The 24,261-nt window shown below is 44.4% G+C and overlaps 1 protein-coding gene across 1 annotated transcript in view; it reads left to right on the top strand.

The window, feature by feature from the left end:
• Nucleotides 1–24,261, top strand: part of LOC102445422 (uncharacterized) — a 43,437-nt gene that overhangs the window by 11,644 nt on the left and 7,532 nt on the right. The window contains exons 2-4 of the mRNA XM_006122440.5: nucleotides 2,893–3,069; nucleotides 5,092–5,298; nucleotides 22,230–22,443. Coding sequence (XP_006122502.1) covers nucleotides 2,893–3,069; nucleotides 5,092–5,298; nucleotides 22,230–22,443 — 598 coding nt within the window. The remainder of the gene's footprint in view (nucleotides 1–2,892; nucleotides 3,070–5,091; nucleotides 5,299–22,229; nucleotides 22,444–24,261) is intronic.

Below are 24,261 nucleotides of genomic sequence, written 5' to 3' on the forward strand. Positions count from 1 at the left end.
CAGATGGGAGCCAATTCATGTGGGGAGCCAGTTTTTAAGCCGGGTCTCTGCACATGCCAGCTCCACAGAGCCATCTGCCCTCTCTTGCTGCCTACCCACGAGGCAGTGGGGGCAGCCCCCAGAGCACTGGCTTTGTGGAGTCCCTTTCTATGAGAGGCAGCAGCATGTGGTGGCAGGGGGCTCCCCTAGAGTGAGGCTGGGGGTGCTCTAGCTGCCAGCCTTGCCTATGGGGACCATCGAATAATCCTGTAACTGATAAGATTTGGTGCGGTGACACAATTATTAAATTAAATATCTAACCTCCCTACTCTCCATCTTGCCTGCAGCAGCCCAAGTAACTGGCCACCTTGCTCCAAACCCGTCTCCCCTGGCCTTCTGGTCCAGTCAGACCCACTGGTCTCATAGCAGCAGTCCTTTCCCCCCCCCCCCCAACACACAAAAAAGCCACAGGCACCCCATCAGTACCACAGGGACACCACAGGGTCCACCAACAGGGGAAGCTTGTGCTATGCTCAGCCCCATCCTCAGCCCCAGGCTAGTCCTCCAGCACCCCTCCCCTCCACCCTGGTTCATCCCCATCTCCATCCCTGGGTTTCCCTGGCATCAGGCTGGCCCCTTTCCGAAATCCCACCCACCCAACCAGGTACACTGGGAGGAGGCCTGCACGACCTCCCCTCCTCCCCCCTACACACATTCCTGGACCAGACCCAGGAAATGCTGGGTAAGTCTTCTGGAAAAGTAAAGTAATTGAATATGTTCCCTTTCGGCGATAGATTGGTGTGAGGGGTACTCCAGGGATTCTGAAGTTATGCCAAGGCGGAATGTTTTCCCATTGTATTGTAAACGTTCCTCCATTTTATTCATGATTATGTGATTAAAGTGTAAATCAGAATCAGTTCTGTAGGTTTTATTGGTGTAAATTGGTTCTGCTAATTTTTACACCGAGGATCTGGCCGAGAGGTCCAAAGGCCAGAAGAACTGTTATGATGATCTAATCCAACCTCCTGCATAACACAGGCTATTTTTACTTCATTTCCATCTCACGAGTATAAATCTTTCAAAATAGTTTTTTTTTCTTTTCACAACATTCTAAAAAAGATTTTTGCCCTGTTGTTGATCTCTTGAAGTACTAACTTGCAGTTTCAAATAAGAACCATGACGCAACAGGTAAAACTGCTAATGTTATTATATCAGATGTTTCTACAGATGCCTTATATTGAAGTTTGTTCATACGTGAGTTATCTGACAATCCATACAGAAATGCTTAGCAATTGCAGGTGAACTAGAGCAATGAGTGATCAGAAATAGTCTCAAACCCATCAGACACATTAATTCTACCATGTAGAGTGTACTTTGCCATTTACAATCTGTTTGATGAGAATATTGCCTGGGAACAACTGTTGCAGCTATGTTTGATTTGTACAGAAGTTGTTTAAAGGGCAGCACTAAAAAAAACCCTTAGGTCATAATACTTCCAATCCTACATTCCATTTAATCTGCCATGCAAAGAGAATAACATAAACACTATTTAGACATCAGTAACAAGAATCCCACTGTAATCCTGCACAAGGTTCTCATTATAATTATTCTGGATTTAAATGCTGTAAACAGTGGCATGGGAACATTTTGAAACATGGGATGCTGATCCCCCTTACTCCTGTCAAACTGGGACCCCTACATTTGGGACTGGCAGCACAGATTCTGGTGCATGGGGCCAGCAGCTGGAACCCAGGGCACTCAGCCAGGTGACTAGGAATGTTGCCCCTATCCCTCTACCCCCGCCGCCCCATCCCTACTTCAGCCTATGGCTGAAAATGAGATCGGATTCTGGCTCCTTATCTTTCTGTGATTGTTTTTTCAACTGTTCCCCAAGTGTGTTAGAGATGCTAAATTTCATGAATGGTGTTGAGCTTTGAAAATCTCTGATGGAAGTCTCTCAAGAAATGTGAAGTTTTAATATTTTGCAGTTATATTTCCAGGGTCAAATTCAGGGAATGTAATATGCTTCTCTGCTCCATATAACAGTAGACCTGAATAAGGTTCTGTCTACATTTTTTACTTAGCTGTTTCAGCCTGTCTACACTGGCTGCGAGTTCTTGCGCAAGAACACTGACGTTCTAATGTAAGAAATCAGTGCTTCTTGCACAAGAACTATGACGCTCCCGCTCAGGAATAAGCCCTCTTGTGCAAGTGTTCTTGCGCAAGAGGCCAGTGTAGACAGGCAACATGAATTTCTTGTGCAAGAAAGCCCGATGGCTAAAATGGCCATCGGAGCTTTCTTGTGCAAGAGAGCGTCTACACTGGCACAGATGCTTTTGCGCAAAAGCACATCTCTTGTGCAAAAGCACATGCCAGTGTAGACGCTCTCTTGCGCAAATATTTTAACACAAAAACTCTTGCGTTAAAAGTGTTTGTGCAAAATCTTGCCAATCTAGACGTAGCCTTAGAGATCACTTTATTAGATGCTGGAGGTAAACCACTGGTGCTAAAGTTGAAACAAAACCACATGTGAGTAAAATCCCCAGATTTGGGAAATTTGATTGCTGCAGATAGCACCCCATGCCAGAGATGTGTCTCACTGATCATTTATCTTTGATGATGGAAGAGGTGCTGCTGGGCTAGATGAAGACCAGTATTTTGCTCACATTTATCCAAGCATATCTCTGGAGTAATAAGTCTTGAATAAATGGACTAGGTCTTGGGACAAGTCCTCGGGGCTGGCCTGTCTATATTCAGAATAACTCAGGGTGGAAACTGTGAAGCAGATCAACTGAATGAAGTGGGGCTTTTTTACATTTGTTGCTTTTCAGAGGAGATCCATGTTCTAACATTTGTGTTTTACTGTAACCAGTAGACGTGCAACACTCATGGTCGACTCTCCATTTCCTTCAGTTCTCAGATGACTTTATAAGGAAGAATATAGCCGTAGAGTGGCCAAAAATAATTGTGATAGCAGATGGATCTTGTGGAGAATCAAGCTCAGTCCTCGGAATCAGTTCAGATTACATTGTGGAATCCTGTAATGCTTATGGAGCAAATGCTGCTATTGAGAGGCCTGATCAGAGACAGGTAATAAAGAGAACACTCTTTGCTATCAGTTGTTTACTCTTCTCTGCGGTATCATGGCAGTTTGCTTGCAAACTTTTTTTCCCACTGAGTGAAACAGGTCATGCATTATAGTCTGGGGTACATTTTAGAAGACTTTATAAAGGCTAATAAATGATTTGCAGATGTCCTAAAGATGTTACAGACATGAGGTGAATGTGTTGTAGATACTTCTCTGTACATCAGTAGAAGATCTTACGTTTATAAGCAACTTAGTGACCAGTTAAGCCCTGTCAAAACAGAATAGATTTCTTGCCTCATAAATATCTCACATAAGATTATTAATGTTATATAACAGATATAATTTTTTTTGCTATTATTGTGTTGCTTCTGTTCAAATTCATTTGTTCTCACTATTAAGAAAAACTGATAACCCCCACAGCTTCCTATTAAACTTTCTTAGCCACTTCAGTAAATAGGATGGAACAAGATTACATAAAAACCCCAACCAATTAGAGGAAATGATTACCATGTTGTCACGTGTTGTCTAGTCCGTGCGTCCCGCTTTCACAGGCCCCTCCAGGCAACGCGGGGCAACACTAAGTTCTGGGCCTCCTGGGCGGAGTGGGGGGTCCGGGCCCACCCTCTCTCTGAACCCCGACCCAGGGCCCTAACACCAAGAGTGAGACTCTCAGTGGCAGCAGGGGGAGCACAGACCCCAAACACGCTGCACTTGGGGTTCACGGCCCACCCTGGGTCTGGTCCACTCCGCCGCCGGTTACCACCCGGCGTAGTTACCCTCCGCTCCTGTTAGCCCTTCGCCTTCCGTGTTTCCCTTCCACTCACCTCCCTTGCGGCCCCCTCCGGGTTCACGCCGTTTTTCCCCTTCCGCGCTCCACCTCCTTTCCCCTGGTGCCCCCGTGCCCTTTATACTGTCTCCCCCGTGGTCGCTCTCCTCTCCCCCGCACTTCCGGGTTCCCGCCCCGGCGCTCCCCGGCGCACCCGTGACGTCATCAGCACGTCTGGGCATTTGCTGATGACGCACTCCGTCCCCGTCTCTCAGCGTTCCCGGGGCTGCTCGGCCCGAGGCACCTGCTCCCGTCTCCCCGTCCGCCCCTTGCGCCATCGGCGGGTGACGGGGTTGCTCCACCCCGTCACACATGTGCAGTGGATAGTTTGACTGCTAGAATATTAAGGGAAGATGACAAGAATAGATGCATTGCCCACTGTGCCAGTTGCCTTTTCCATGCATAGCTAATTAGTACTGCTATGCTAATCCATTCATCCTTTGAAAGGAAAGAAACAAGGTGTAAATGAATAGGAAGGGAAATGTCAAGCTTTATGCCACTCTCAGGAATACTGTTCAATATCCTGGGGACAAAGGCTCTGAGAAGAGAGTTTATAAGTAGGCTGGGCATAATTTATTTTTTATAATTGCAATAGCTAATACCAGTGTTTATTTTTAAGCATTTTTAAATTTTTATCTCTTCGTGTTTTCACACTTGTGGAAAATTCTTGGGGGGATCAAACAATGTGGGGAGTGAGTCATAATTTAATGACAGACATTTAGATTTAAACAAAATTAAAGCTTTATAAAGATCAAAACACAAATTGTCAATGTTAATGTGAAACTATCCAAAGTAAATATCCATAAATCAAATTCTTAAGTTCTCAAGCAGCATCTTTTATATTTTGCCTATCTGTAAACTTCAGCTATTATCAGTGAATACATTTTTGAGTAATTTGTGTGGGTTTAGTGAAATGAACATTTACCAACTAACAAAAAAATCTAATCCTTCCAAGCCTACTCATAAATCATAAGAATTTTAACCCTTAGAGGCATTTTTGTTCCTCTTCTGTAACTTTTTGGATATTGTATGGACCTGACTTTGGTACTCTACCAGTGCTGTGTCAAACATTAACTACTAAAAAATAAAGGGAAAGCAGCATTTTTCTCCTGAAGAGTAAATGTCCATTCCCAATGTGTTCTTAACTCTGAGATTCACTGTACCTCTTAATTATTTTCCCCTTTCTTGCACTTTATAGGTGCCAACTCCAGAGATCCGTGCTCATAGTCTATATTTTGATCTCTCTGCTTATGGAATGGATATATCTTCCGCGGGTAAGGAATCTCTGAAGCCTGGATTTCATCTGAAAATCTATGGGACATTCCGTAATCGATACATGGCTTTGGCATGCCCAGCTTCTGATTCCAAAGTTGTAAGATTTCTTCGGCATACGCTCAATTCATCAGTGAGTATTCAGTACTGTTACTTTCCAAGGGTACAGGCAACTGCGTAAGAAGGGCATTGTATTTCAATATTTTAAATTTGGTAACACCAGGAAAAAATTATGTAGCCATTCTTCAAGGAAGACTTTCATTTATGTCAACTGGAGTTTTGCTCAGTTGAAGAAAATTGGCTCAAAACATGACTGGATGTACAAGTTCTTGGTTTGAGCCACTATGTAAAGAGTTGAGAGTTCAGTCACCAAGACTGGACATAGAGTTAAAGCTGCTTCTTTCTCATTAGCAGGATAGGAAACATTCTTTATCTAGGTACCTAAGATATGCCTACACTGCAGCAGGGAATGCACCTCCTAGCCAAGGTAGACAGACACACACCACCAGCTGTACTATAACATCCATACCACTATGTTTAACATGCTAGCTCAAGTAGAGCTAGTATGTCTGTCTACATGAGTCAGGAGGGAGGAGCTCCGAGCTGCAGTGTATACATACCCTAATCCAGCTAAGGTTCAGGGCATGTCTTCACTACTTGCTGGATCAACAGGTAGTGATCAATCCAGCAGTGGCTTATTTATTGCCGCTTGTATAGATGTGAGAAATCGACTGCTGAGCCACTCTCCTGTTGACTCTGGTACTCCACCGGAACGAGACACGTAGATGGAGTCAACGGGAGAGCATCAGTTGTCAGCCTACCATGGTGAAGCTATGCAATAAGTATATCTATATACGTTGATTTCAGCTACATCATTCACATAGCTGAAGTGGCGGCTCGCACTAGTGTACCCTAGGCCTCAGAATCCATAGAGCTGCTTCTCTGTGAGGCCGGGAGAGATTTAGCATGTCAGAAATATTCAGCTTGTTTTGATATGTTCATGTGCTGTAAGCTGGCATTGGAGCCCCTACTTTGATCATTTAGGCACCAGTCAGCTCCCCAGCAGAAGGCTGACTGTGGGGATATGTGAATTAATTAACTCAACAGGCTGGGAGGGCTGGTAAACCAATTAGTTCATCAGTAATGGGGAATAAAAGACACAGGAAGGAAGAGGGAGGAGTGAGGACCCAGGCTACTGTGTGGATTGTGTTCTACTTTGGCTCTATGGGAAATGGCTAATGGTAGAGAAGGACTATAAATATTACTGCGTGGAACTGTGGTGGTGAGGGGAATGTAAATCACACAAAGTTGTCCCTTACCCCAGATACTTCTGTAGCTCCGCCAAGAATGGAGCCTGCCCAATGAACTTCTAATAGCAGAGCTTGTGAGAACGCTTTTATCAGTGGAGTTTTTGTTGTTGAAAAGTCATTTGATCAAAGCTGAAATGGTTTGTCAGGATACATCCATTTTTGAGTGAGTTTGTGTTGAGAAGCTTTCACATAGCAAAGCTTCTGGTCACTTCTCTGGAGATACCTTTTCAGCCCCGTGCCATTTCACCACTGTAAAAAAACAACAAATGTCAAAGCCCCAAAAAGTTGTCCAAATTACACTTCCAATTCGCTGGATAGCTCCCCCTGTTCGCATGAATGAGGTTTAGCCATGTGAATCCCACAGCAGCTGATGGGAACATACCTGCTAAGGGCAAGACTGAGCCATTAGGTTCAGTCCTGAGTAACGAGTAGCACATAGTAGCTCTGCCAGGGCAGTGCAGCTGTGAAGTTATACTGCAGAGTCACAATTCCTCCCCCGCTACCACTTTTGTTCTGGTGGTGATGAGGGTAACTACATTCATTCTTTTCCAGGCTGAAGCATATGCTTACTGCACTGCCAGTATTTCTGCTGCAGTCAGCCAGGTCTGCCAGCTAGTGCACTGGGGAAGATGGAATATTGGCTTTTCCATTACAATCTCAACTTGTTGCTCAGAGGAGTTTATCAGGTACTTAACTCCTGCTCTCCAACTTGGGCCCAGAGCCACAATGAAAAAAAGTCTTATATGGATACACGAAAGTGTGTGGGCTCATCCACATAGCTGCATAGGGTCAGGACTGAATCAAACCATTAACAAAGAAAGAGGAACTAATGTTGTCAAACTGAGCTCACAAAAAGTCACCCTTGTTTTCAGAGTCCAACATATTTGTGCAGAACATGCTGCAACGTGGCCTTTGAGACGCTGGAGCTCAAGCAATTTTTTTTCTACTTTCAAAATTGGTGCAACAAGCCCAAAAGTGCCAGGGCTCAGTCCTGGCACAAATTATTCACCGCCTTCAGAGAGTCGGAATGAGCTTTGTTTTTAATCGTTGCCATACCCAATTGTTTCTAAGCCTTTAGACCAGGGCTCAGCAACCTTTTCAAACCAAAGAGCCAAACTACATCAAAATTCAGAACAAGTGGTCAACAAAGAGCCAGTATAAGAATGCTCATTTGCATGACTGAAATAGACTAATATTATTGATAACTGACATTATTAATAATGGCATACATGAAATATTGTACTCACAGACTTTATTTAATGGGACATATGCTGCTGCTGGGGGAGCAGTTCGTGGATGTGGGGGTGCAGGAGTCCGGGTTGGGGTGTGTGAGGGGCTCGGGGCAGGAGGTTGGGGTGTGTAGGAGGTGCAGGAGGCGGGGCAGGGCACTGCGGGTGGGAAATACAGTATGTGAGGACTCCCTGGAGCTGAATTAACTTACTTGGCCAGGGTTGGGCTGTTGCACCTGGGCTCCAGTGGCTGGATAAAGGGCCAGGCCAGGATCACTGCAGCTGGATCATGACCTCCCCTTCTACATGCCACAGCAGGAGGGACCAAAAGGGGTCTGGACCATGGGGCCTGCCCCAGGATAAGGAACAGGGCTCTGTGGCAAAATGGGATTTGGGCCCCAACTAAGGCCTTGTGGACCTGGAGCTAGGGTTGCCAGGTGTCTGGTATTGACCTGGAGGGTCTGGCATTTTTGCCTCTTGTCTGGAAAAAAAATTCAGAAAATACAGGACACCTAAAATATCTGGTATTTTCTGGGGGGTTTCCCTGCCAGGAGGTGAAAATACCAGACACCTAGCAACCCTACAACTCACTCATCAACCAGGCCCAGCCCCTGCCCCCACCTCCACTTATCTGGTTCCACAGGGGCTTGTCTTGTGGCTGGAATAGAAAAACAACATGGCCACTGGCAAAAAAGCCTCGTCTTAAAGGGGCCATGCTGATTTTTTATTTTAAATTTTTTTAAATTTTTTTTTGCTTAATAAAATTTTTTTTTGCTGTCAGATGGGGACTGGATCTGAGCCGCCACGGTCAGATAGAGGCATCCGTCACCACCAGACCCTCTTATTATCCCGGCTGGGAGTGTGCATGTGTCCCCTACAGTGTACCTTCAGCTGCCCCTTCAAATTATCAGAGTCCCCCCCCCCAGCTCTCGCCACAGTGCAGCCGGTTCTTACCAGGGCACACCACCTTACTTTCACCTCTGGTTAAAGGTGAAATAGACAAAAAAGACTATCTTGACATGAGTAATTATGCATTTTTACATTTTTTATTCATTTTTCATTTTAATATAAAAAGTTGCATATATTTTTGGAATGACAAAAAAGCCATATTTGGTTCCGTACTGAGTCATAAGAGCCATGGGTTGCTGACCCCTGCTTTAGAACATGAAGTGGATGTGTATTGCAGAAGAATTCGGTGTGAGTACCATGCCTAGTGCAGGAACACATGTATGTATTGAGGCTTTATTAACAGGATTTCAGAACTCATACCACCAGCGATCCAATAAACATGAAGTTTTTATGAGCTTAATCACAGATTTAAAATGCTGGATTCCATTCAACTAGAGAATGCAGGTCCTTGTAGATATATACACTGTGCCAAGAAAAGCAAATGAAATGTGAGTAACAAGAGCACATTGTTAACCATTATTCTTCAAAGATCTATTTTTCATTTTAAAAGGCTGGAAAAGTGTAGCCTTTTTTGGGAGTACTTTTCCCCTTCAGCCTCTCTTGAAAAACAAATTAAGGTTCAGAGTCAGTGAAACAAATTAAAACATCAGTGCAAACACCTTGTGCAGCCCGGGCTAGATTTCTCAATAAAATCATTACTAGAGTTAGGTGGAATTTTCAGTAAAAAAAAAAATGCTCTAAGTGACACCCACATATTTTGTTGACTTCACCAAATGTTTCTAGATTTAAAAAAATCCCCCCAAATTGTTTAGCTTTTCTTTTTAAATGCCTTTTTCTGTCAAAATGTTCGTAATGTTATTAAATAATCACATGTTTAAAATGGGAAAAATCAAAAGGAAATTGTGTGAGGGTCAGTTTGAGCTTGAGCCATTCCTGCGCCCCTGGCAGCAGGCGCTCCGCCCCTGGGTGACAGCACATACGCTGCCCCACCCCCCGGCACGCTGTGCACCTTACAGCTGCCATCAGGCGCCCTCCATAGGTTGGCGCCCTGGGCAGCTGCCCGGCTAGCCCCCCTTAATCCGGCCCTGGTGGGGGTGCAGGGTTTTTTGGAGCTGCAAACAAGCCAACAAATCTGGTTTGTCCAGCTCTACTTAAGACTAGATTTTTCAATTGCCAGCACCCACAATTAGAGTTTCAAAAACTCCGTACCCGCAATCTTGAGTTTCTCTGAAAATCTGGTCTTAGGTGGACACATCATTCAGTAAAAAGATTGAAATATGCTTTTCAGGCCCCAGTATTAGATCTGAAATTAAACACAATTTAACTTTTAACTTACATTTCCATAACTTCTTGTGGTCTCACTGGATCAACTTAACACTCTCTTAGCAGGCTGAGCAAATGCAACTGCTTTTTACATGTGTTGATCTAGATTTTACTAACGTGTTTGGGAGAGTGTGTCTTGAAGCTTTATGTGACACTAACTCAAATTGTTCTTGAAACAGAATCAAAACTGACTAGAAGACCATAAACGAGGTAATACACAACTGAGAAGTATCTGGAGGAATGCGTCAGGGATAGGTGCTAGGACTAGTGATATTAAATAATTTTTTGTTCAAGTGGCAATTTAAGGTTATGGCTGAGCCTCTGGGCTGTGTTTCCAGTTCTGCAAGGTGAATCCCACTGACCTTACAAGAATGTGGTTGATATCTTACACAATTCTTGACAATATAAGAGCCTCAAATTAACCTCCTGTTGCATGATTTAAGGCTAAGAACATGAGTGGTGGGCGGCCTCCTCCCCCCCGACTGTGGCCATTGCTGGCCCCTGCCCAGACTTCCCTCCCTTGCAACACGACTGCTGACCCTTGCCCCCTCCCTACTCCAGGGTAGCATCCCCAGTTTCCCCTGTCCCATGAGCTCCGAAGAACCAGCGGGCAGCATGGCCACAGTCAGCCCCAGAGAGACAGCAAGCAGTGCAGTCGCAGCCTCCCGCAGACCCACAGCTCCAGAAAGCCGGCATGGCCACAGCCTCCCCTGACCCAACAGAGCTGGCTGGCAGTGCAGCTGCAGCCTGCCCCAGTTCTGAAAGTCTAGAGAGCCAGCCAGCTGGCATGGCACTGCCCACACCCCTGACTGGCAAGGTCCCTCCCCGCAGCTGAGCCGCCAGCCCCAGTGCTGCATGGCCAGAGTGGCCCCAGTGCCGGGGGGACATGTGGAGCACCCCCCGCTTGTCTGTCCCAGCTTCTGCATCCCAACAGCAGACTCGGGAAGAGGTTCTGGGGGACTCCAGCGGAGCATGGGCGGGAGCCAGGTGAGTCCGTTTGGGAAGACAGTGCCTTCCCCTGACTACAATATCCACTGCCCCTGGCTAGCAAGCTAATCTATCTAGGTCATTGGTGGGTAACCTGCCCATCAGGATTCTATGTTAGACCATTACCCGTGCACAGGGTTGCCAGATTCTGCTGATTTCCATTTGTGTAATTTTTTTCCTACTGATATTACTGAAGTGACTTGCATGTAAACAAAGGGCACATGAAGTGAGGGGCATGCTGATTGCACACCGCATTGACAGTGAGAGCCGTGCACTCCCTCTGCATCCAGTCAAAGCTCTGCTACAGCTCAGGCAGCACATCCCGCAAATTCTAGGTACACGAGCACAGTTAGCAAAACTTCCCTATCCCAGGAGACCGTGTTGGTAACAATCTTGTGGCCCACTGAGATGAAGGAGGGCCACTCCACTCACTAGCCTATTTAGGTTCTAATAAGACACCCAGCCCCATGATATCTGGGCACCAGCTGAGGATGGTTTGGCCACCACATGGTTACAAATGGCAATTGGTGTACATTCAGTCAGAAGTTCAAGGATTATATGAATGACTGTACGTTAATTTTAACAGCTGGTCCCTTTTTTTTTTTAGTTTATCACCTTTTCTACATGCTGTGAGACTCTTCTAAAATGCTCAGCACTGTCAGATGTCCCAAGCATCTGATCATTCTGCTCTCATTAATAAAGCATCTTTAAAACAAGTTTTATTTAAAGAGGTTCCTAAGCTGTTATGCAAGTGAGTGTTTGTTCATAACATGTGCGCCCCCAGGGTCTTGCTAGTCAGAGAAGGATAGAATTGCAGTCGAAAGACATGACATGCATCACTCAGATGACTTATGAAACAGTAGGTTAGAGTCAGAGATGGAGGAAAAGAGAGGCATGGGGTTTTAGTTCAGCTTTTTTTAAAGCCCTACTCAATGTACAGTCAGCTTTTCCACCAAAAGAATCTCCATTGGGCACTTCACAAAAGGACTTAAGATCCTTTATTTAATGTATTACATGCCCAAATTACTTAACACAAAAGGCTTGATTCTCATCTCACTTTTGGAAGAACAGTTTACAAATGGATTGGCAGAGATTCCAGGTTGTTTTTTTGTTGTTCTTATTGGGGTTTGGGTTTTTTTTAAATTTTGTTCGCCTTCCTCCATGGCATTGGGTCACAGTTCACTTGGGGTATGTCTACACTGCACACTTATTTTGAAATAAGCTATTCTGCGATAGTTATTCCAAAATAGCTTATTTTGAAACAGCACATATACACTGCAGGGAAGCCTTAAAATTAGGCTGAGGCAGGCTTCCCTAATGTAGACAGGCTATATTGATTTAGCGCACCGGGAAGCACGGAGGAGGAATAACTTAGAATAGTCTTGGTGAGGGGATATTTCAAAATAGCAGCAGTGGAGCATCTACACACACCTTATTTCAGAATAACATTATTATTCTGAAAACATTATTTTGAAATAATGGAATGGCTGTGTGGATGCTCACATTGTTATTTCACAATAATGCTAGTTATCACGAAATAATGGTGCAGTGTAGACATACCCTTGAAGATTTAAAGCAGTGTCAGTCATGAATTCTCAGTAATTTGACAGCTGTAAGTCATGATTTGAGGACTTTAATAACTCAGTAAGAAGCTATGGGTGTAATACTGGGCTACGTCTAGACTGGCCCCTTCTCCGGAAGAGGCATGCAAAGCAGGCAAGTCAGAATAGGGAAATCCGCGGGGGATATTTAAATATCCCCCGCGGGATTTAAATAAACATGGCCGCCACTTTTTTTCCGGCTTGGGGAAAAGCGGGAAAAGAGCGTCTAGACTGGCACGATCCTCCGGAATAAAGCCCTTTTCCGGAGACTCTCTTATTCCTACTTGCAAGAGATCCTATGGAAAAGGGCTTTATTCCAGAGGATTGCGCCAGTCTAGACGCTCTTTTCCGGCTTTTCCCCAAGCCGGAAAAAAAGCGGCGGCCATGTTTATTTAAATCCCATGGGGGATATTTAAATCCCCCACGGATTTCCCTATTCTGACTTGCCTGCTTTGCATGCCTCTTCCGGAGAAGGGGCCAGTCTAGACATAGCCCTGGTGTGGGTGAGTGAGGTACTGTGGCTTGCAGTGTGGAAGAGGTCTGACTAGATGATTGTGATGGTCCCTTCTGGCCTTGGAGTTTTAGGGTATGTCTAGACTACATGGCTGTATCGATGGAGTCATGTAGATGAGTTTACTAGACACAGGAAAATGAAGTGGCGATTTAAATAAACAGGGCTCGACAAATGATTCAATCTACTCGCCCGAGCAAGTAGATTTTAAGCCGGAGGGGCTGTGCAGCATGGTCAGCGCATACTCAGCGTGTGCTTCCTTGCGGCTGGTGAGCAGGGCTCGCCACCGCTTGGTGAGCCCTATAAATAATTGCCACTTCATTTACATCAAAATGGCCACCGCGCTGTTTGGCGGTACAGCACGATAGTCTGGACGCTTTGTGGTCGACAAGGGTTTCCCATGTCGACCGCTCCGGTAAACCTCATTTCATGAGGCATAATGGAGCGGTTGACAAGGGTTTTCCTTGTCGACCGCGGAGCGTTCAGACTACCGCGCTGTGCTGCCAAACAGCTGATCGGCACAGCGCGGCGGCCATTTTGCCGCTTCGTTTTCCTATGTCTAGTAAACTCCTCTACATGGCTCCATCAACAGAGCCTTGTACTCTAGACATACCCTCAGAGTCTCACTACTTTGAGTAGGCATACCTAACCCTACTGGGTTGCAGGCTCTGGTACCAGCATTACTGGTTTCCTCAATTTCAGCATCTGTTACTGGAGAATGGAAAGATACAGCAGGTGGGTGAAAGGAGGAGTAGAATGAGTACTGTAAATACATACTGCAATTTGAAATGCCTTCCTTGCAGTTTTGGTTTCTGCCATGAACAATGAGAGTGTTCTGTATTTTTTCCTGTTTCTGCTGCCCTAGGTTTTATAAGCCCTGTTACTGCATGACTTATCACAGCAGAATGAGTGACAACAAACAACACCGCCTTGTATAATAAATACATTAGAAGTAGTTGTCTTCACTATAGTTTGGCAATGATTTTTCCTCCTCTCTTTCCCCATTCACAATGACAATTTCAAATGCACAGAACAGGGGTTTATTTTTATTTTGCAGAAATATTGTGCTTTCCTTTTGACATTTTTTTCTATAGCTGAATAATACCTTTTCTTCTGCATATCATCAGTGTTTTAGTAGCCATGCAGGTGAGTCATCTTCATAAATAACCTTGTGCTAGGTTACTAACCTGCCAGATCAAGGAAATGAGCATGTAGTTACTTAGTTACCACTTAAGTGGCAATGGTCTGTTGTGCTGAGTGGATCTTAGGATAGAATGAGCCTTTTCAGAGAAGAATGCTGGAGATTATTCTCAAAAGCAAACAACTTTGTTTTGCAAAAGGTTACACAGATACAGTTGCGAAGAAGATAAGATTTTTGCAACCAGGAAGAGATTAGAACAAGTTCTAAGCTAGTTATCTTTTGTAACTGAATAATATGTTTTATCTGAACAAAATGAATATCATGTACAGGATGGAATCATTGTTAAAGGTTAACAGGAAAAAGCAATTCTGTAGACTTACCATCTTCTAAGTAATCTCTTATCGTTCTTTGTTTACTGAACTCCAGAATTTTTTAAAATAAAATCACTGTATTCTTTGTGAGTGATGCAAGCATCTATTACAAAAAGTCAGCCATTGGTTTCTATCACTTATTCATTTAGAGTGGCTTGGTATGATCTTAAAAACAAAACAAACCTGGCATTTAGCCTTACAGCTTATACAGATACATTGGATGTATGGGCTGAATACTGTGACACGTTAGCCTATTGTTGTAACATAAATTGTTTGGTTTGATACCATCATTTTCTAAGGTAATTGCTTTTCTATGACAATTATTAAAATACAAGTGTTGATGATTGAACTATTTATTGACCATAAATTATGTATATAGGACATCAGAGGTAATTTTAGCCATAGAAATTATGTGTGTCTAATTTTGTTTTGATACATATTGATCAGAGCGGTACATAGAACGGTCATAATATAAGTGTTCATCTATGTCCTGAAACATGTAATATTAAGGAATACAAGTCCAGGTTGCACCTCTCAAATCTGGGACTCTCTGGTCTAGTAACATCTGTGATCTGGCATGACCATGGTTGTTCCTCAATGAGAGAGTCCCAGAGCAGGAGGGCCAGCAGCTGGGAGCCTGCTAGCAGCAGGACTGCAGCAGCCTGTGCAGAGTGTGATCTGGGCAGTCTGACACCTGGCATAGCAGCCCTTGAGGGGAAGCCTGCCTGGGTGTCGCCGGGACCACAGCAGCTCAGATGGCTGTGGCTGCAGCGTGATTGGGGCTGCCTGCCATCCGTCAGTGAGGCCGGGGCTGCAGGCACAGCTGCTCAGGAGGGGAAGCTGGCCAGGGCCATGGCAATCCTGCAGAATCAGTGTAGCCAGGGCTATGTGCTGCCCAGAAGTGGGGCTGGGATCGCAAGAGACCGATTGGGGCAGCATGCTGTTCAGCAGCAGAGCTGGGGCTGGTTGGCAGACAGCCCATCTGGGCCAAAAGAGTTTACAGCGGTCTGACGGGCTGGTGTCGGGGGACCTCCCGTTGTCCGGCAAATTGTCGAGGAAGCTGGACCAGAGAGATTCAACCTGTACTCTCTAGTCTTTCCAGGATATCTGACCATTTTGTCTTATTTACCATGGTATAGAGTAATTATCCTTGGTCAGTTGCCTTTCTTTTTCAGTAACACTCCTTTATGAAGAGAATGAGGGTTTATAGACTTCATCAAAGAAATGTGGTTTAAGGAGGTGAAGCTGGATGCGTGTCAGAACAGGCCAGGAAAGGATTTCCAGGCATAGTAGGTCACATGGAAGAAAACAAAAATGAGATTAGGAGAAGGAAACAATGAGGCCTGTTAGGCCTGCATATTGGATGGTATGGCACATAAGGGTGGGTATTACTCCATGCCATGCTAATATTAAGCCATGTGATCACATTGCTTCAGTTCGGACATGAAAATTGCCATTCTTAAGCCGAAATACCCCTTCAAAAACAAAATTGACACCCTGAACCAATGTCTAAACAAACACATGGAGTGATTCTCACATTATAATAGGTAATTTCAAATACAGCTGGTCCCCGAGTTACGAACGAGTTATGGACCAAACAGTTGGCCGTAACTCGAAGTGTTCGTAACTCAGATCCCATTGAGTTACATAGCGACCATGCTGTTCGTAAGCATGGATCGCGTTTGTAACTCGGGGACCGAATTTATGACCGCTTTGGTCGTAAGTGGAGGTGGTCGTAAGTCGGAGACTGGCTGTATTCTCGACTTCTCACCACTATTGGAGATCAGCTACATCCACTCTGATTTAATTAGCACTGACGTCATGCTCCCATCTCTGTATCTTTCTTTCAGACTTTCTTTTCTCTTCCGCATCTTTGGAAGTGAGTTGTAGCTCAGGGAAAGCTTATGTCCTAATACCCAAATAAATGTGTTCGTCCATAAAGTGGCACTGGATGTTATTTAGACTGCAATGAAAAACTGCTGAGTTGGAATTCATATGCACATTTGATACCCTCAGAATGGGCCTGGATAGAGACTGAGAATGGCTCGCTCATTTTAATAAATACTTTTCCCCCTTTAAGTATTCTCACCTTTTTATCATTGTTGGTAATGGGCCACCCTGATTAAATAAACACTGATATAGCACTTCCATCTCTCTCCTTGCCAGCTGATCTTTCACTTCATGCATCTGACAAAAGCTCTCTGAAACCCAATACAGGCAATGTTACCCACTGCATTACCACCCTTTCCTCTTCCCTCCAAAATGACACAGTTTCTCCAAGTGCAGTCTGAATAATTTTAGCATTCTGGCACTAGAGAGTCATCTGGAAATTAAATTATCCAAGGAACTGGTGATCAGCAGGCCAGCAAACAGCATCAATCTCTGTATGCAAATAATCAGGTATGTGAACAGGCTCTATAAAAACTGCAAGGGAAACAGTACATTCCTGACTAAAACTGTTAGTTTCTCACTGGAAAGGAAAGGGTAATGAGGCAACACCCCTGATTGATAGCTGAATCAGGAGCTGGGAGCCTGAACACACAGGCTTTATATACAGGCCTAATTTTCAAGTGGGACTAGTGATTACGGGTTCCTGACTTTTTGGATGCCCAAGTTTAAGACATTTTCAGGTGGCAGGTGATCAAATTGTTCTTTGTAACACTGGCAGCAACAAACCCACAAGCAGTATTGGGCAAGGGGCAATGCCTACCAGCCCTGTCCGCATCTTGTTTTCTCGCTGCTTTGCTCTGTATGAGCTGTGCAAAGTGACCCTACCAAGGATCAAGATTTTAGCCAACACCTTCAATAAACAATGCTTCTGGAAAAGTTAAACAGACAAAGAAAAGTATTGCCAATCTCATTAGAAAACTTACAGCCCTAGAGCAATAACATTCCACCTGTTCTGCTCCTCCCTCCTGAAAACGAGCTTGGTTTCTTTATTTAAAATAGGAAATTGGGGTTGGCCAATGGAATTTATTGTAGGGAGGAAGTCTTCAGAGTAGTTTCACAATTAAAACATGTTACAGTAGCAATAAACTTGTGACCAACATCCTCAATCTCAAGTGAGCCTTGAAAGGACCAAAGTCTTGTCTGCATTTATCCAGTAACTTCTGTTCATTCTCTGCTAGAAAGGACAGAAAAAAAATCTCCATTACTGCAGGTGAAGATATGCATGTTTATTTAGTATGCTGCATTGAGGCATGAAGAAGGACATTAACCAGGCAGTTGAGTAATTATTTATTCTGGATGTCAAATTTAAGAAGTTACGAACGAGTCTTAAATAAGGCATTTTTGAGTCCAGGTGTTTAGTTTTCTCTTTGATCCAGTGTTTCACTTTGGAATGGAAACAATTAAACTAACCTAATCTGAATTCCAGTTTTCATTCCTACTCTGCGCTATCTGCAGGGCTGTTGAAATCTGGAAAGAATGGTTGGCTCATCATAAAAACAAAAGAAAAACAAAAGAAAGGGCAAGAAATTCCGACTCCACTCCAGGAAGAGTTTCCAGTGCTCCTGTTGCAGTCAATAGTAGCTGACGGAACTTAGTACACTACATGAAGTACTACTGTGCTTAGGGAAAATAAGTTAATGAAATAAATTGGCTCCTAATAGAATTACTTTATGCCCTTTGCTTAAGCTATTAGGTAAATGCAGACAATTCATTGTACTTTATTAAAATGCGGTTGTTTTCTTATTGGTAGGTATGTTTAAAGCAAACATGATGTACACATACAGATAAATACAAATCCATGCCCACTATAACTGGTATCTGCTACTAATTAGTATTTTTCTACTCGTTTGTACATAATTAGCTTTGGGGTTGTTGCTTAATTTTTAAATCAGTTTTATATGCATGAAGGCCTGGAGCTAGATTCACAGAGAAACTTGGGCATGGTTACTGGGAGTGTGACTGTGCCCAGGAAATCATAGGGATTCACATAGCCTGGGTCAAGTTCCTCACATTATAGAATGAACGGGGAGAAATTCAGAAAAGCTATGCTGCCCCCTACTTCTGATAGCCAATGGAAGATGCCATTGTAAGGTTTTGGTGCTAAGCTCTGCCCCCTCTCTCAGGCTATGTCTAGACTGCAGGCTTTTTGCACAAGAAGCTTTTGTTGAAAGAGATCTTCCGCAAAAACTTCTTGTGCAAGAGAACGTCTACCCTGCAAAAGCTCATCAAAAAAGCAATAGGCATTGTGAAAGAGCATCCAGAATATCTGGATGCTCTCTTGCAAGTATGCAGTGTTTGCTATGGACAGAATGGCCACCAGGGGACCTGTGCTTTTTCCTCTTTCCTCTTCTTGCACGAAAACCCCCTCCTCCCCATTCCCACACATCTTTTTGTGCAAGAGCTCTTGAGCAAAAAGGCATTCCCCTCTGATCTTGTGATTTACTTGTGCAAAAACGCGCTTGAGGTGTGGACACTCCACAAATTTTTGCGGAAAAATGGCTGTTTTTCCGCAAAAACTCTGTAGTATAGACATGGGCAGAGATGGGCGCCTATGTTTAGGTGCAGGGAGACATCTTCCTCTGCTTGGAGGGTATCTTTTTGTTTTGTTCATAAAATCACTTTTTTTAAGGATATGAGTGGATTGTTGTGTCCTGGAAAGTAACATGAGGTCTGTGTAAGCTCATGAGTCTGCAGGCATGTGCCCCTTCCTTTCAAAGCTTTGGAAAGTGTCTGACAGCTGAGTGAACTGCTCTGTTTGGGGAATAAACAAAGAACTAGTTATCAGAGTGCTCCCATTCTGCCCTGCTCGGAACACAGCGGCAGGAAGATGGCTGCTGAAGGGAGGCCTGTAGAGACTGCTTTGCTGCTTTCACATTCCTCAGCATGGAGAGATCACAGAGCTACAAGGGAATCCCAAAAAATGCAAGGATCATCTCTGCCTTCCCATAACACTGCATTGTGGGATGCTTGCCCCATTGGTTTGCTCTTACCTGTTGACAGGGTGCTAGCAAGGTAGCCGTGAAATGTCGACAATGGAAGGCAGAAAAACAGGTGTGACTAGTGTTCAATTTTGACGACTTTTGCAGGTTGACAGCACGTTGGTCACCAAAACTTCCCAGTGGAGACCTAGCCTTAGACACAGAGGGAGGGACTCTCATCTGCCTGAGATCACCTGCTTGAATCACCTTATTAATTGTTTAATCAATCATCCAACACTTAAACAATTATTTCCTCAGTTTGTCCCATATGTGGACACTTGCCAAGTGCACAGAGCAGTGACTGAGCCATAGACTCTGTCACAAATGCACAGTTGTGGTTTAAGGAGCTTGGGTATAAATGACCCTTACTAAGGAAAAAAAAAATCTCAGCATTTATCTACACATGCTACAGTGAAGTGGACATCTCATCTTTGGCACACGTACACTACAAAAAAATAAACCAAAATAACCCCCATAACAGTGAGTTTCTGAGCCAACAGACCCAGGTTCATCTCACGGTGCTAAAAATAGCTGTGATCTACTGTGCATAGGCTGGCGTTCAGGCTGCGAAGCCTACCCTGCCTCCCAGGCATAGGCGACAACTTCATGGTATTCACGCTCTGAAAGGGAGTGGGAGGAGTGGGGTGCAGGACTCCAGTGCCCCAGTGCCTGAGAGGGGCATGAGGGAAAGGGGTAGACAGGAGGCGACTGGGCCATGGGTGGAACACCTATGGGCCACCTGCAGCCCATAAGCCACAAGTTGCTCTCCACTGGTTTATAGGGTTGGGTTTTTACCCTGCTCCCACTGAAAATCATGACAAAACTATTGTTGGCATTACTGGTAAGGAATCAGACCAAGGTATTGACAGAAAGTGCTAAGTGTTGAGAATTATAATGCTATCTTCTGGTGTTAGCATTCCTTTTTTCCTCTCTGTCGTCAACAATAACCATAATTTAGCTTTCCTGCCTTTGTGTTCTAGTCATGACTTCATGTTGCTCATATAATGATAGCCTATTTTCTTGCTATTCATTTTTTCCTGAGTCACAATTTTTGTGCTGAGAAATTTGCTTGTTTAGAAAAGCCAGCTGATGATCATCTCTCTGTGTGTGTTGGTGACAGGAGGTGGGGAGGATTGGAGGGCACGAAGCCTCTTACAAGTGAATTTATTCTTTTCAGTCAAGCTTGTACTCAACATACATACTGAACATAATCCAGGGGTTTTTTTTGGAGAGGGAGGGGAATTATAGTGATATTATTCCATATCATGAAATTTCCTAAATTCCCTCTTCATTATAGTAATAACGGTACATTGCGTGCAATCTGTGGGAATGTTGACTTTGCATACGATAGCTGCAAAAAGTAAAGTTTCTTCTGATATCTTTTTCCTTACATAGCAGACAGTTTAAGCAACCAAGTAAGACCAGATCAAATTTTTGACTCAACATTCTTTGAACGCACATTCTGCTTTCTTTTAAGAGACGCATTCAGGCTGTGTCTAGACTACATGCCTCTGTCGGCAGAGGCATGTAGATTAGACAGATCAGCAAAGGCAAATGAAGCCGCGATTTAAATTATCGCGGCTTCATTTACATTTACATGGCTGCCGTGCTGAGCCGACAAACAGCTGATCAGCTGTTTGTCGGCTCGCCGCTAGTCTGGACGTTCCCCCTGTCGACATCAAAGCCCTTTGTCAGCAGCCCCGTTATTCCTCGTGGAATGAGGTTTACCGGGGCTGCCGACAAAGGGCTTTGATGTCGACAGGGGGAACGTCCAGACTAGCGGCGAGCCGACAAACAGCTGATCAGCTGTTTGTCGGCTCAGCGCGGCAGCCATGTAAATGTAAATGAAGCCGCAATCATTTAAATCGCGGCTTCATTTACCTTTGCTGAACAAACAAATCTACATGCCTCTGCCGACAGAGGCATGTAGTGTAGACGTACCCTCAGATCTTAGACTTAAAAGAGCAATATCATACATGAGGGTTGTTTGTATTGTTATCAGTATAAAGAAACTAAAGATGGCATTAATCAGAAGCAAGGATTGATGCTAGTGGTGGCTGATTTGATGAAGAAAGAGTACTTGTGGTTAATATTAAAAAACGATGTTAATGTTTTTTTAACTTCTGTTTAGTTATGCTCCATCTCCTTGATTTGTCTTCTGTAATTAATTAATGATTTAACCTCAGTTTTAAAGCCTTCACAGTGAAAGCTTCATTTGTTTCCATTTTTGTAGTTAGTATTCAACTCCACACTCCTCTGTAAAGAGGCTGGTAATCACCCTTCCTGTCCCATTTTTAGTAGTATTACACGTGTTTGTTACAAGAGAGCTCAAAGGCCCAATCAGAATCAAATCCCCAAAGGCCAGAGGTTAGACAGAAGTAAAAATGATGCGGTCCCTTCTCTTAGGAATCTCAGGGGCCCCCAACCTGAAAACTCTTCCCTATGGTCTTGACATTTTTGAAGTCATTTGGGCTATTCATGTGTAAAATTAAGTATATGAATAAGTCTTTGCTGCATTGAGCGAAGTGGCACTAATTTTCTTCCACTCACTTTTCACTCCTAACCTTTTCTTGCCTGGTACAAGACATTTATTTCTCACGTTTAGCCTACGTTCACCCAATATTGTGTGTCTGTGTAGATGCACAATTGCCTAATATGTATGTACACATGTTTGTTGACTGTGCAAATGTGGAGTTTGCAATTAAGATGGTTACCTTTGACAAGTCCCTTTGTTGGGTTGTTTGTTTGTTTTAGATAATGAAGAACATATTCCACCAATCCTTCAATGCCTACAAGATGGATATTGAACCCAGGGTCAATGAATTGACTCTACATCACGTCCAATGTAGTAGAAGACTCTTTGAGATCATGCTGTCTCACAGGAGGGTTACAGCAGCCTTCATTGAAGGGGACAATGTAGTGGTCACTGTGGAAGGAGAAGCAGCCAGAGTGCTGAATTTTGACACTGGTGAGCTGGAATTTACAGGACAGATTTGTAAGCGTAACATCAGAACAGAAGAAAAAACACCCTGTGTACAGAAAATGAGATAGTTACTAGTATTATTCAGTGCTAGTGATTGAGCAATCTGGTTGCTCCTCTGAAGATAGGCAGGGGTAGAATTATACTGGTTTTAGAACAATCAAACAATATCTCAGTTAGCTGAAGTAACAAACACATTATTATCAGATTGTTTTCCATGCAGTAACAGTGAAGGTAATTTGGAACAATTTACCCAGGGTTAGGGTGGATTCTCAATTACTGTCAGTTTTTAAATCAGGATTGCATGTCTGTCTAAAAGATGTGTGCTAGTTGAAACAGGAATTAATTCAGGGAAATGTTATGGTCCATGGTATACAGAAGGTAAATCTGGATGAGCACAGTAATCGCTTCTGGGTTTATAATCTAGGAAGCTATGAAGAAATCTCTGTTGCTCCTCAACAGCCTTCCACTTGGAATATACCTTAAAAGTAACAAGTAGTCCTGTGGTACTTTAGGGTATGTCTACACAGCAAAGTTATTTCGAAATAACAGCCCTTATTTCGAAATAATTTTCCTAACATCTACACAGCCAAACTGCTTTTTCGAAATAAATTCGAAATAGAGGAGCACTTATTTCGAATTTGGTAAACCTCATTCTATGAGGAATAACGCTAAATTCGAAATAGCTATTTCGAAATAAGTGCTGTGTAGACACTTATTTTGAAATAAGGGGCCTCCAGCCTTCCCAGCGTGCCCTGGTGGCCACTCCAACCTCAACCAAGAACACTCCTCTACCTCCCGCCCCTCCCTGGAGTCCTTAGAGGGGTAGACTCTGGCCACAGTGCCTGTGCCAGCTCCAAGCCTGCCAGCCCAGAGCCAGCAGTCACTGCCCCTGACCCAGTCACCCCAGATCATAAACCAGTAAGCCACTGGCAGCCAGCCCTCCACCACTCCCCAGGTGCAGTCTGCCAGCTCCCTGGAGCCTGCCAGGGCCCGGAGAAGGCAGGTGCCTTCCTGGTCCAGGGTGGAGATCATGGACCTTATTCAGGTTTGGGAGAGATGTCCCCAACAACCATGATCTCCACACTAGATGGAGGAACGCGGCCATCTATGACAGGATAGCTGACAGCCTGGCCACCAAAGGCTACATGCGAACCCAGGAGCAGGTTTGCCTGAAAATCAAGTTGGTCCAGCAAGACACCCCCACCCCAGAGCTTCTCTTCCCCCTTCTTTCCCTTGCTTCCCCCTTTCAGCTCCCTCCTCCCAGGTTTCCCCCTTTCCTTTCCCACCCTCTGTCCTCCCCTCTCACCAGAGTCTCACCCGAGTTTCATTCCCCCCACCCCCAGTTTTGTTAAATAAAGAGAGTTTGTGTTCCTGAAAATACGTGTATTTTATTTGACATCAGGAAGGGGGGTTAGGGAGGGGTAAGTGGAAGGACATGAGGGAGGAATGAGCCACAAGCCCCCAGTGGGGCAGACCAGGGAGACTGTTAGTGATCCTCAGGGTGGATCTTGGATACTGAAGCTCTCCCACAGGGCCTCCTGAATACTGACAGCCCCCCGATGGACCTCCCGGATGGCAGCCTGCAGAAAGTGCAGCCAGGTGCGCAGCAACGCATCCAAGAGAAGCACCAGAGTGCCCAGGGGCAGCTCCGGCTCCATGTTGCAGAGTGTCCCGAGTGAGGGCAACCAGAGCATGCAGAGACAAAATGCTTTGGTGTCCCTCATCGAGGTAGGCAAGCAAGCAGGGAAAGCTGAGAACCGGCTGTCCAAGGGGGTCCCTTTAAGCACAGGCCTCAGATAGCCT

The sequence above is a fragment of the Pelodiscus sinensis genome, chromosome 12, assembly GCF_052426305.1.
Source record: "Pelodiscus sinensis isolate ZL-2025 chromosome 12, ASM5242630v1, whole genome shotgun sequence".
In the NCBI taxonomy this organism is placed as follows: Eukaryota; Metazoa; Chordata; order Testudines; family Trionychidae; genus Pelodiscus; species Pelodiscus sinensis.